The sequence below is a fragment of the Mobula birostris genome, chromosome 15 (genome assembly GCF_030028105.1).
Source record: "Mobula birostris isolate sMobBir1 chromosome 15, sMobBir1.hap1, whole genome shotgun sequence".
In the NCBI taxonomy this organism is placed as follows: Eukaryota; Metazoa; Chordata; class Chondrichthyes; order Myliobatiformes; family Myliobatidae; genus Mobula; species Mobula birostris.
Genome location: NC_092384.1, coordinates 1,609,072 through 1,623,058, shown reverse-complemented (window position 1 = coordinate 1,623,058; position 13,987 = coordinate 1,609,072). Strand labels below are relative to the sequence as shown.

Genomic DNA, 13,987 nt, shown 5'->3' with positions numbered 1-13,987 from the left:
GATAGTCAGAGAGCTAGGCAGACAGACAGACAGACATTTAGATAGACTGATAGGTAGATAGACAGATACACAGATAGACGGGGAGCTTGGAAACAAATAAATAGGCAGACAGACAGAGCTGAGAGACAACAGACAGATAGATAGACAAACATTTAGATAGACAAACCGGCACATAAATAGACACAGATAGGAATACAGACAAATCAACATAAATATATAGGTGGATAAATAGACAGATAGACAGACAGACAGACAGACAAATAGACGATGATATATATAGAAAGATGAGACAAACAGACAGATAGATTGATTGATTGACAGATAGATAGATAGATAGACAGATGGACAGATAGATAGATAGATAGACAGACAGACAGTCAGACAGACTGACTGATAGATACACAAATAGATTGACAGACAAGCAGGTTGATAGACAGACAGATAGATAGATATACATAAAGACAGACAGAACAGGCAGATAAATGGATGGACAGGTAGAAAGATAGACAGACATACAGACAGCAGACAGATAGATAGTCAGACAAATAGACAGACAGATAGACAGAGAGACAGATGGATAGGCAGTGCTAGACAGATAGCAGATTGAATGACAGATGGATTGGCAAATAGTCAGGCAGATAGATAGCTGATCAATACACTAAGAGATGGACAGACCGATAGCAGACAAATAAACAGACAGATAAATAGACATATGGACAAACACAGTGATAGATAGATAGATAAACAGATAGACTGATAGATAGATAGATAAATAGATAGACAGACTGACAGTTAGACAGATGGATAGATAGACAGAGAGATGGATAAATAGATAGACAGATCGTCGGAAAGATAAACAGGGAGGGATAAATACACTGATTTATAGACAGAGAAGTAGATAAATGGATAGACAGGCAGACAGACAGTCAGATAGAAAGATGGTGATAGATAGTCAGGCAGACGGATAGATTGTTATGCAGACAGAAAGATAGTTAGACAGATTAATAGACAGAGAGATAGTTAGACAGATAGACAGACAGCTAAATAGACAGATAGATAGGTGGACATATAGATAGACAGCCAACTGGACAAGCAGATAGAGAGACAGACAAATGAATGAATAAAGATATAGACAGCAGGCTGACAGACAAATAGACAGTTAGACAGAATGATAGATTGATAGTCACATAGACAGATAGATAAACAGATAGATGAACAGACAGATGATAGACAGATAGATGGACATATAGACAGATTGATAGATAGATAGATGGATAAACAGATAGACAGATCAACAGATGGGTAGATGGACAGAGGGAGAGATAGATCAATAGATAGATAAAAAGTTAGAATGACAGATAGATATTCAGATAGATAGATGGACAGAGACATAGATAGATTGACAAAGTGTTAGATATATAGACATAGATGATTAGAAAGATGAATAGATAGGTCAGACAGATAGATAGACAGATAGAGAGGCAGACAGACAGGCAGGCAGACATAGATAGATAGTCAGACAGATGGATAGATCAATAGACAGACAGACAGTTAGAGTGTCTAATAAATGGATAGACAAGTAGACAGATAGACAGACAGACTGACAGATAGGTAAACAGATAGTCAGACAGATTGATAGGCAGGCAGTTAGATAGACAGGCAGATAGGTAGGGAGATAGCAGACAAATACACAGAGAAATTGATAGACAGACAGATAAATACATAGATGGATAGACAGGGATAAATAGATTAAGAGGCAAACAGGTAGATAGACAGACAAAGACCCATAGGTTGACAGATAGATAGATAGACAGGCAGTTAAACAGGCAGTCAGATAGATTGATAGACTGTCACATAAATAGAAAGATGGATAGACAGACAGTCAGATAGATTGACTGACAGATAGATAGACAGACAGAGAGACAGACAGTTATACAGATAGAAAGGCACAGATAGACAGGTGGACAGACCGGCAGAGAGGTACACAGACAGATAGATACATAATTTGATAGGTAGACAGATAGATAGACTGCAGGTAGATAGACAGACAGAGACAGATAGATAGATAAGGACAGTCATTTGGAAATATAGATAGACAGCAAGATAGATATTTAGACAGACAGATAGATAGATAGATAGAAAGATGGTACGATAGACATATAGATAAATAAATTGATAGATAGATAGAATAGAGAGATAGATAGATATATGGATAGATAGATAATAGATAGACAGACAAGAGGGAAAGACAGACATATAGAGAAATGGACAGATAGACAGACAGACAGATGTATAGACAGATAAACAGGCCGACAGACCGGCAGAGAGGCGGACAGACAGACAGACAGACAGATAGATAATTCGGTAGGTAGAGACAGGCAGATAGACAGACAGATAGGTAGATAGATAGATAGAGAGACCAACAAACAGACAGATGGCCAGATGTCCAGCCAGATATGTAGATAGAAAGATAGATAGACAATAAATAGACAGACAGACTGATAGATTAGATGGATAGATAGATAGACAGATAAACAGGCAGACAGACAGACAAATAGATAGATCGACAAACAATGGACAGACAGAGAGATAGATAGAGATACACAGATAGATAGACCATCAAATGGACTGACAACTAGATAGACCAACATGTAAACAGACAGATAGATAAAGAAAAATAGATCGATAACTGGCAGATAGACATACAGACAGATGGAAAGGTAGATAGATCAATACATAGATAGATGGACAGAAAGATAGAAAGTAAGATAGATAGATACACAGGTAGAGATGTAGATAAGACAGATAGAAAGACAAATAGACAGATAGATAGAGAGATAGACTGATAGACTAGCATATGGACTGATAGGCAGACAAATAGACAGGCAGATAGAAAGATAGCCATAGGCAGATAGGCTGAGAGACTTACAGACAGTTACAAAGAAAGACTGATAGATAGATGGAAGATAGGTAGACAGGCAGATAGATAGACAGTTAGATACATTGATAGACAGACAGGCAAATAATTAGATGGACAGCTAGATTGATAGAGAGAGGGGGGATACACAGACAGATAGATAGGTAGCTAGATAGACAAACAGACAAATAGACAGAAACATAGACTGAGAGACAGACAGATAGACTGAATGATAGACACAGAGACGGACAGATAGATTGAATGATAGACAGAGAGACAGACACTGAGAGGTTGACAGATAGATAGACCTATAGACAGGTAGACAGTCTGGTAGATTAACAGAAATATAGGCAATTTGACAGAAAGACTTATAGATAGACAGACGGATAGGTGAACAGACAGATTGGTAGACAGACAGGTGGACAGCCAGATAGATAGATTGACAGACAGATAGGGACATTGACTGAGATACAGACTGAAAGATTGAACAATGGACTGAGAGACAGACACTGAGAGGTTGACAGATAGATAGAACTATAGACAGACAGGTAGATAAACAGGTAGACAGGCAGTTTGACAGAAAGATTGAAAGATAGACAGATGGAAAGGTGAACAGACAGATTGGTAGACAGACAGGTAGATAGATAGATAGATAGATAGTCAGACAGACTGTCAGACACTGATAAACTGACAGATAAATAGAGCTATAGAGACACAGGTAGATAGACAGATAGACACAGTCCGTCAGACTGATAGATATACAGACAGATGCTTAGATATAGAGAGTGATAGGTTGACATATGGACTGACAGAGGGATAGACAGACACATAGTTGACAGATAGAGAGAGAGAGAGAGAGACAACAAAATAGAAAGACACACAGACATGTAGGCAGTCAGACGTACAGACAATTAGACAGAAAGACTGATATCTAGAGAGACAGATAGACAGATGGTTAGATAGTCAGATACACAGAGAGATAGACCAACAGACAGGCAGATAATAGTTAGATGGACAGATAGATAGATAGATAGATAGATAGATATATGGATGGTTGATAGACAGATAAAGGATGTTCAGAAAGATATATAGATAGATAGATGGACAGACTGACAGACACTCACAGAGATAGTCAAACAAATAGATATACGGACAGATAGATAGATAGACGGTAAGATAGACAGATAAATAGACAACAAGATAGATAGGCAGACAGATAGATAGATGGATAGAAAGATGGTCCAATACATAGATGAATAGACAGACAAAGAGATCAATAGACAGACAGATAGATCGATAGGCCGACAGATTGGCAGAGAGGCAGACAGACAGATAGATAGATAATTTGATAGATAGACATATAAATAAACAGACATACAAACAGTTGGATAGATAGATAGATAGATAGACAGACAGACAGATGGCCAGACATCAAGACAGATAGATAGACAGACAAACAGAGATAGATAAATAGATAGATAGACAGATAGGTGCACAGACGGATGAACAGACGGATAGATAGACAGGTAGACAGACAGCTAGACAGACCAACAACAGTCAGGCAGATGGACAGATAGGTATACAGACAGATACATAGATAGACCCATAGACAGACAGGTAGATAGACAGATAGACAGGCAGGCAAGCATATATACAGACGGATACATAGATAGATAGACAGAGAGATGGACAGACATGCAGATTGATAGCTGACAGACAGATACCCAAACAGACAGTCGAATTAGCAGATAGACAGATGGATGGAGAGATGGTCAGAAAGATAGAGAGACACATAGATAGATAGACAGGTAGACAGACAAATAGATAGACAGACAGAAAAACAGACATACGGACAGTTTGACAGAAAAACTGACAGACAGATAGTTAGACACACAATTGATAGAGGAGCAGGTAGATATATAGATAGTTAAACAGGGAGACAAATAGATAGATTGACAGACAGATAGACAATATATGGGCAGGAAGACAGTTAGATAAACAGATAGATAGACAGAGAGATAGAAAGTTAGAAAGTTAGATAGATAGATAGACTGATAGACAGGCTGATGGACAGATAACTGGACAGATTCACAGACAGATAGATAAACAGACAGGTAGAGAGATAGCTAGATAGATGGATTATTAGATAGACAGATATTTAGTTAGATAGATAGACAGAAAAATATACAGATGGATATACAGATTGATAGACAGTTAGATAGATAGACAGACAGATAGCTAGGTAGATCAACAGATAGATAGAAAGACTGATGGTTGGACAGATAAATGTATAGCTAGCTAGCTAGATACATACATACATACATAGAGTGAGGGGCAGACAGACAAATAGACAGACCAACAGACAGGCAGATGACCAGTCATCTGGATCGATAGATAGTTAGATAGAATGGTAGGCAGATAGATAGACAGATAAACAGATAGATAGATTAACAGTTAGACAGGCAGACAGACATATAGATGGACAAATAGACAAGCAGGTGGACAGAAATTTAGACAGATAGGCAGATAAAAAGACATAGATAGTCAGACAGACGGATAGATATTTTGACAGATACATAGATAGGCCTACAGACAGATAGGTAGATAGATGGCTGGACAGGCAGAGAGACAGATAAAAAAAATACAGACAGATGCATAGACAGACAGAAAGATAGACACACATATGGACTGACCGAGAGATAGATAGATAGACAGACAGGTAAACACATAGACAGACAGACTGACAAATAGATAGATTAACAGACTGATAGACAAACATTTGGACAGAGAGATAGATAGATAGAAAGATGGACATATAAATGGCTGGATAGACAGTTAGATTTATTGTTAGACAAACAGATCAGAGTATAGACAGATAGACAGGCATTCATAAAGGCAGATAGACAGAGATACAGACAGATGGATAGATATGTGCTTATGACAATCGGTTGAGTGAACTTGAAGCCTTTTCTCCTTGGAGCGACGGAGGATGAGAGGTGACCTGTTAGAGGTCTATAAGATGATGAGAGGCATTGATCGTGTGGATAGTCAGAGGCTACTTCCCAGGGCTGAAATGGCTAGCACGAGAGGGCACAGTTTTAAGGTGCTTGGAAGTAGGTACAGAGGAGATGTCAGGGGTAAATTTTTTACGCAGAAAATGGTGAGTGGGTGGAATGGGCTGCCGGCAACAGTGGTGGAGGGGATACAATAGGGTCTTTTAAGAGCCTCATGGACAGGTACATGGAGCTCAGAAAAATAGAGGGCTATGGGTAATCCGAGGTAATTTCTCAGGTAAGGACATGTTCGGCACAGCTTTGTGGGCCAAAGGGCCTGTATTGTGCTGTAGGTTTTCTATGTTTCTAAAGAGGTAGATAGGTAGAGAGTCAGATAAACAGACAGATAGATAGACTGATGGATAGTTAGACAGATAGGTAGATAGACAGACAGACAGATGGTCAGATAAATAGATAGACCGTCAGCTAGACTGGCAGGCAAATAGATAGATAGACAGGCAGACCAACCGTCAAAGAGGCAGACAGTTAGAGAGACAGATAGATAGACAGGTAGATTAATAGGTAGATAGATAGATAGACAGATAGACAGATAGATAAGCAGATAGAGAGGCAGCTATACAGACAGATAGACAGGTATGTAGACGAATTAATAAACAGATAGACATATAGACAGGCAGACAGAGAGACACTGATAGGTTGACAGATAGATAGACCTAAAGACAGACAGGTAGATAGACAGATAGTTACTTGTTACATACACCCGTTAGGGTGCATTCTCCAGTTACCTTATACTTTCAGCCAGGAGCAGGTGTCATCAGGTGGTTCCCAACCTTCACAGAGTGTTTCAATTCTTAACCACGACACTCTCCAGTTGGTGGGCCAGCAGTGCTGGCCAAATCACTGCTCATCTGCTCCTGGTTCGAGCTCCCCTCCTCTCACCTACGCCAAATCCAACAAGAGGCTCGTTCTGCCTCTTCCCCCATCCTACGAGCTGCTTGTTTTTACTTTTCGTCCAGGCCCAGATCTGACAACAACCGCCATGCTGATTTAGCTGGAAAACCTCTGCAGCCGATATCCACAGGGAACAACCATGCCTGCCATCTCTTGTCTTTACACTCCTGCACTAACAGCTGGTACTTCAAGGCCTTTCTCTCGTGGGCCTCTTCCCATCCCTCCTCCCACGGCACAGTCAACTCAACCAGAATTATTTTCTTGTCTTCCGTTGACCACAGTACATAGTCCGGGCGTAGGGTTGTGTGCACCACATCCAGGAACTGCAACCTCCTTCCCACATCGACCCTCATCTCCCAGGACCTGACCATTAGCAGCAGATTGGGCTTTGATTGTTTGGTTATGAAAGGCCTGGCTCCCTCTTTGATGAAGATATGCAGACATATGAGTAGATGGACAGAGCAATAGACAGACATATGGCATGACAAAGGGATAGATGGACAGATAGCAGACAGATAAATAGACAGGCACAGACAGATGGATGTAATGACAGACAGGTAGATAGATAGACTGAAAGATATACAGACAAATAGACAGGTAGATATATAGACAGTTAGGCAGACAAACAGGTAGGCAGACAGATATAAAGACAGACAGGTAGGTAGACAGATAAACATACAGACAGATAGATAGACAAACAGATAAATGTATAGATAGAGTTATGTAATTTGATAGCGGAATTGTACAGCAGAGTTCATTGGTTCATGAACTTTTCCGATTTCTGAGGCAGAGGGGAAGAAGCTGTTTCTAAAAGGAGCATGCCTTCAGGCTCCTCACGTCCACCTTCACCCTCACCACCCCTAGCTTCTTACCCTCACCATACCACATGTCTCTGGTACCAACCTTTGCTCCAGAGGAACTCTGCTAGATCAGAGCTACAGTACCTGCTCATCACTACCACTCCCAGGACACTGATAGACAGTCCCGGAAAAGGAACTCCCTGAACCCTGCTTCGACCCATGTGATGAGAGTGGAACACTGCTTTGTTTATGGAGGGAACGGAGGCTGGAGAGGGAATCAAGCCACTTCATAGTGGCAGGTGCATGAGGTTCCCCATGACAGTCCAGCAAATAGTTCCTGGAACTGGGAACAGTGAGGTATAGTGCAGCCCACTCTGTGCTTCCTGTCACTTTATTACAGTGTTGGGTAATGTTAGGTTACCTGAGGCTCCCTCCTTCACTCCCCCACCCCCTTCCATTTCCCTCACTACTTCCTACTCCATCATTCTTACCCCTCCTTCCTACACCCTCCCCTTCACCCCTTCCTTCTCCCTCCACATTCCTTCCTTCCCCCTTTTCCTTCCTTCCTTCCCTTTACTCTCTAGCCCTCTCTCTTTCTCCCCTCTTCTTCCCTCCTACCTTATCTCCCTTCTTTCTCCCTCGCCTTTCCTACTCCCTCCGTCTTCCCTCTTTTCCCTTCTCCGCATCTCCTTCCCCTTCCCTCAGCACCGCCCTCCCTCTCCCTTCCCCGCCCCTGCCCCTCCCTCCCTTTTGCCCATTCCCTCTTACTTTGACAGTGCTCCATTTCTGCGGCAAAGTGTGAGGTGGTGATGTGATGCCAGAAGTTACTGCGGGGAAGGGCAGCAGTGGACGTGCCGGGAGACCGCTCCCGCTCGGGCGTCCTGTTCAGCAGCTGCAAAACACAACGGCAACCTTCTGCCAGGACAGCTAGAAACGGCAGAGTTGTGTACTCAGCTCAACACATCACAGAAACCAGGCTTCCCTCCACGGACTCTGTTCACACTTCTCCTTGCCTTGATAAAGCAGCCAGCATAATCAAAGATCTCATCACTTTGAAAATTCTCTCCTTTCCCCTCTCCCATTGGGCAGAAAATGCAAAAGTCTGAAAGAATGTACCACCAGGCTTAAAGACAGCTTTTATCCTATTGTTATGAGCATATTGAATAGTACAATAGTACTGTACCTTACAAGGTAGTGATCGATAGTGTTTTTCAGATTGAAACTCTGTGACTAGTGGTGTACAATGGAAATTGGTGCTGGGATTTTTGTTGCCTACTACATAGGTAAATGACTTGGATAAGAATGTGAGAGGTATGATTAGTTCATATGTTGATGCGGCTATATGGGTGGAACTGAAGAGTAAGAAGGGATGAAATTGTTGATGGAGTGGTATCATACCTGTTGAGTAGCACTGAAGAACTTGAGTTAGAGGGAAAGATTGATTGGGCTGGGAATCTATTCCAGGAGCACGGAGGAATGAGGGGCATTTGATTGAGGTATACCAAATTATGAGTGATCTAGAGGCAGAGGAATGAAAGGTGGGGGAGTGGCATTGTTTGTTAGGGAAAATATTACAGCAGTGCTCAGGCAGCACAGATTAGAGGGCTTGTCTACTGAGTCCTTGTGGATGGAGCTGAGAAACAGGAAAGGTATGGCCACATTAGTGGGATTGTATTACAGACCAGCCAATAGTCAACGAGACTTGGAAGAGCAAATCTGCAGAGAGATAGCAGGCAACTGCAGGAAACATAAAGTTGTGGTGGTAGGGGATTTTAATTTTCCATACATTGATTGGGACTCCCATACTGTTAGGGGTCTAGGTGGTTTAGAGTTTGTAAAATGTGTTCAGGAAAGTTTTCTAAATCAATATATAGAGGGACCAACTAGAGGGGATGCAATATTGGATCCCCTGTTAGGAAATGAATTAGGGCAAGTGACAGAAGTCTCTGTAGGGGAGCACTTTGGTTCCAGTGATCATAACACCATTAGTTTCAACTTGATCATGGACAAGGATAGATCTGGTCCTAGGGTTGAGGTTCTGAACTGGAAGAAGGCCAAATTTGAAGAGATGAGAAAGGATCTAAAAAGCGTGGATTGGGACAGGTTGTTCTCTGGTAAAGATGTGATCAGTAGGTGGGAAGCCTTCAAAGCAGAAATTTTGAGAGTGCAGAATTTGTATGTTCCTGTCAGGATTAAAGGCAAGGTGAATAGGAATAAGGACCCTTGGTTCTCAAGGGATATTGCAACTCTGATAAAGAAGAAGAGGGAGTTGTATGATGTGTATAGGAAGCAGGGAGTAAATAAGGTGCTTGAGGAGTATAAGAAGTGCAAGAAAATACTTAAGAAAGAAATCAGGAGGGCTAAAAGAAGACATGAGGTTGCCTTGGCAGTCAAAGTGAAGGATAATCCAAAGAGCTTTTACAGATATATTAAGAGCAAAAGGATTGTAAGGGATAAAATTGGTCCTCTTGAAGATCAGAGTGGTCGGCTACGTGCGGAACCAAAGGAAATGGGGGAGATCTTAAATAGGTTTTTTGCATCTGTGTTTACTAAGGAAACTGGCATGAAGTCTCTGGAATTAAGGGAAACAAGTAGTGAGATCATGGAAACTGTACAGATCGAAAAGGAGGAGGTCCTTGCTTTCTTGAGGAAAATTAAAGTGGATAAATCCCGGGGACCTGACAGGGTGTTCCCTCGGACCTTGAAGGAGACTGGTGTTGAAATTGCAGGGGCCCTGGCAGAAATATTTAAAATGTCGCTGTCTACAGGTGAGGTGCCGGAGGATTGGAGAGTGGCTCATGTTGTTCCGTTGTTTAAAAAAGGATCGAAAAGTAATCCGGGAAATTATAGGCCAGTAAGTTTAACGTCAGTAGTAGGTAAGTTATTGGAGGGAGTACTAAGAGACAAAATCTACAAGCATTTGGATAGACTGGGACTTATTAGGGAGAGTCAACATGGCTTTGTGTGTGGTAGTCATGTTTGACCAATCTATTGGAGTTTTTCGAGGAGGTTACCAGGAAAGTGGATGAAGGGAAGTCAGTGGATATTGTCTACATGGACTTCAGTGAGACCTTTGACAAGGTCCCGCATGGGAGGTTAGTTAGGAAAATTCAGTCGCTAGGTATACATGGAGAGGTGGTAAATTGGATTAGACATTGGCTCGATGGAAGAAGCCAGAGAGTGGTGGTAGAGAATTGCTTCTCCGAGTGGAGGCCTGTGATTAATGGTGTGCCACAGGGATCAGTGCTGGGTCTATTGTTATTTGTCATCTATATCAATGATCTGGATGATAATGTGGTAAATTGGATCAGCAAGTTTGCTGATGATACAAAGATTGGAGGTGTAGTAGACAGTGAGGAAGGTTTTCAGAGCCTGCAGAGGGACTTGGACCAGCTGGAAAAATGGGCTGAAAAATGGCAGATGGAGTTTAATACTGACAAGTGTGAGGTATTGCACGTTGGAAGGACAAACCAACGTAGAACATACAGGTTTAATGGTAAGGCACTGAGGAGTGCAGTAGAACAGAGGGATCTGGGGATACAGATACAAAATTCCCTAAAAGTGTCGTCACAGGTAGATAGAGTCGTAAAGAGAGCTTTTGGTACATTGGCCTTTATTAATCAAAGTATTGAGTATAAGAGCTGGAACGTTATGATGAGGTTGTATAAGGCATTGGTGAGGCCGAATCTGGAGTATTGTGTTCAGTTTTGGTCACCAAATTACAGGAAGGATATAAATAAGGTTGAAAGAGCGCAGAGAAGGTTTACAAGGATGTTGCCGGGACTTGAGAAACTCAGTTACAGAAAAAGGTTGAGTAGGTTAGGACTTTATTCCCTGGACCGTAGAAGAATGAGGGGAGATTTGATAGAGGTATATAAAATTATGATGGGTATAGATAGAGTGAATGCAAGCAGGCTTTTTCCACCGAGGCAAGGGGAGAAAAAAACCAGAGGACATGGGTTAAGGGTGAGGGGGGAAAAGTTTAAAGGGGGCTTCTTCACACAGAGAGTGGTGGGAGTATGGAATGAGCTGCCAGACGAGGTGGTAAATGCAGGTTCTTTTTTAACATTTAAGAACAAATTGGACAGATACATGGATGGGAGGTGTATGGAGGGATATGGTCTGTGTGCAGGTCAGTGGGACTAGGCAGAAAATGGTTCGGCACAGCCAAGAAGGACCAAAAGGCCTGTTTCCGTGCTGTAGTTTCTATGGTTTCTATGGTTTCTGGATAGGGTAAATGCAAATAGGCTTTTTCCAATGAAGTTAGGTGTGACTAGAAATAGAAATCATGTGTTAACGATGACTGGTGAAATATTTAAAGGGAATCAGAGGGTGGTGTGAGAGTGGAATCAGCTGCCAGAGGAAGTGGTGGACGTGGGTTTGATTTCAGCATTTAAACGACATTTGGATAAGCAGGGAGGTAGGAGGAGCGTGGAGGTGGAAGTTTAAGGTCCGGGTGCAGATCGATGAGAGCAGGCAGAATAATACCTTGACACGGACTAGGCAGGCTGAAGGGGCTGCTTCTGTGCTATAACGATGTAACAAGTACAGCACGGAAACAGGCCATCTTGGCCCTTCTAGTCTGTGCCGACTGCTTACTCTCTCCTAGTCCAACCGACCTGCACTCAGCCCATAACCCTCCATTCCTTTCCTATCCATATAGCTATCCAATTTTACTTTAAATGACAACATCGAACCTGCCTCAACCACTTCTGCTGGAAGCTCGTTCCACACAGCTACCACTCTGTGAGTAAAGAAGTACCCCCTCATGTTACCCCTAAACTTTTGCCCTTTAACTCTCAACTCATGTCCTCTTGTTTGAATCTCCCCCACTCTCAATGGAAAAAGCCTATCCACGTCAACTCTATCAATCCCCCTCATAGTTTTAAAAACCTCTATCAAGTCCCCCCTCAACCTGCTACGCTCCAAAAAATAAAGACCTAACTTGTTCAACTTTTCTCTGTAACTTAGGTGATGAAACCCAGGTAACATTCTAGTAAATCTCTTCTGTACTCTCTCGATTTTGTTAACAATTTTCCTATAATTTGGTGACCAGAATTGTACACAATAGTCCAAATTTGGCCTCACCAGCGCCTTGCACAATTTTAACGTTACATCCCAACTCCTATACTCAATGCTCTGATTTACAAAGGCCGGCATACCAAAAGCTTTCTTCACCACCCTATCCACATGAGATTCCACCTTCAGGGAACTATACACCATTATTCTTAGATCCCTCTGTTCTACTGCATTCTTCAATGCTCTACCATTTACCATGTATGTCCTATTTTGATTAGTCCTGCCAAAATGTAGCACCTCACACTTATCAGCATTAAACTCCATCTGCCATCTTTCAGCACACTCTTCTAACTGGCCTAAATCTCTCTGCAAGCTTTGAAAACCTACTTCATTATCCACAACACCACCTATCTTAGTATCATCTGCATACTTACTCATCCAATTTACCACCCCATCATCCAGATCATTAATGTATATGACAAACAACATTGGACCCAGTACAGATCCCTGAGGCACACCCCTAGTCACCGGCCTCCAACCTGACACACAGTTATCCACCACTACTCTATGGCATCTCCCACCCAGCCACTGTTGAATCTATTTTACTACTTCAATATTAATACCTAACAATTGAACCTTCCTAACTAACCTCCCGTGTGGAACCTTGTCAAAGGCCTTACTGAAGTCCATATAAACAATACTTACTGCTTTACCCTCGTTAACTTTCCTAGTAACCTCTTCAAAAAATTCAATAAAGTTTGTCAAACATGACTTTCCACGCACAAATCCATGTTGACTGTTCCTAATCAGACCCTGTCTATCCAGATAATTATATATACCATCTCGAAGGATACTTTCCATTAATTTATCCACCACTGACGTTAAACTTACAGGCCGATAATTGCTAGGTTTACTCTTAGAGCCCTTTTTAAACAATGGAATCACATGAGCAATATGCCAATCCTCTGGCACCATCCCTGCTTCTAATGACATTTGAAATATTTCTGTCAGAGCCCCTGCTATTTCTACACTAACACTCCCTCAAGTTCCTGGGGAATATCCTGTCAGGACCCGGAGACTTATCCACTTTTATATTCCTTAAAAGCGCCAGTACTTCCTCTTCTTTAATCATCATAGTTTCCATAATTACCCTACTTGTTTCCCTTACCTTACACAATTCAATATCCTTCTCCTTAGTGAATACCGAAGAAAAGAAATTGTTCAAAGTCTCCCCCATCTTTTTTGGCTCCACACATAGCCGTCCACTCTGATTCTCTAAGGGACCA

The 13,987-nt window shown here is 41.8% G+C and overlaps 1 protein-coding gene across 2 annotated transcripts in view; it reads right to left on the bottom strand.

The window, feature by feature from the left end:
- dok4 (docking protein 4) overlaps window positions 1–13,987 on the bottom strand; it is a 183,128-nt gene that overhangs the window by 93,013 nt on the left and 76,128 nt on the right. For both annotated transcript variants that reach the window (XM_072279085.1, XM_072279084.1), the window contains exon 8: window positions 8,451–8,574. In XM_072279085.1, the coding sequence (XP_072135186.1) occupies window positions 8,451–8,574 (124 nt within the window). The remainder of the gene's footprint in view (window positions 1–8,450; window positions 8,575–13,987) is intronic.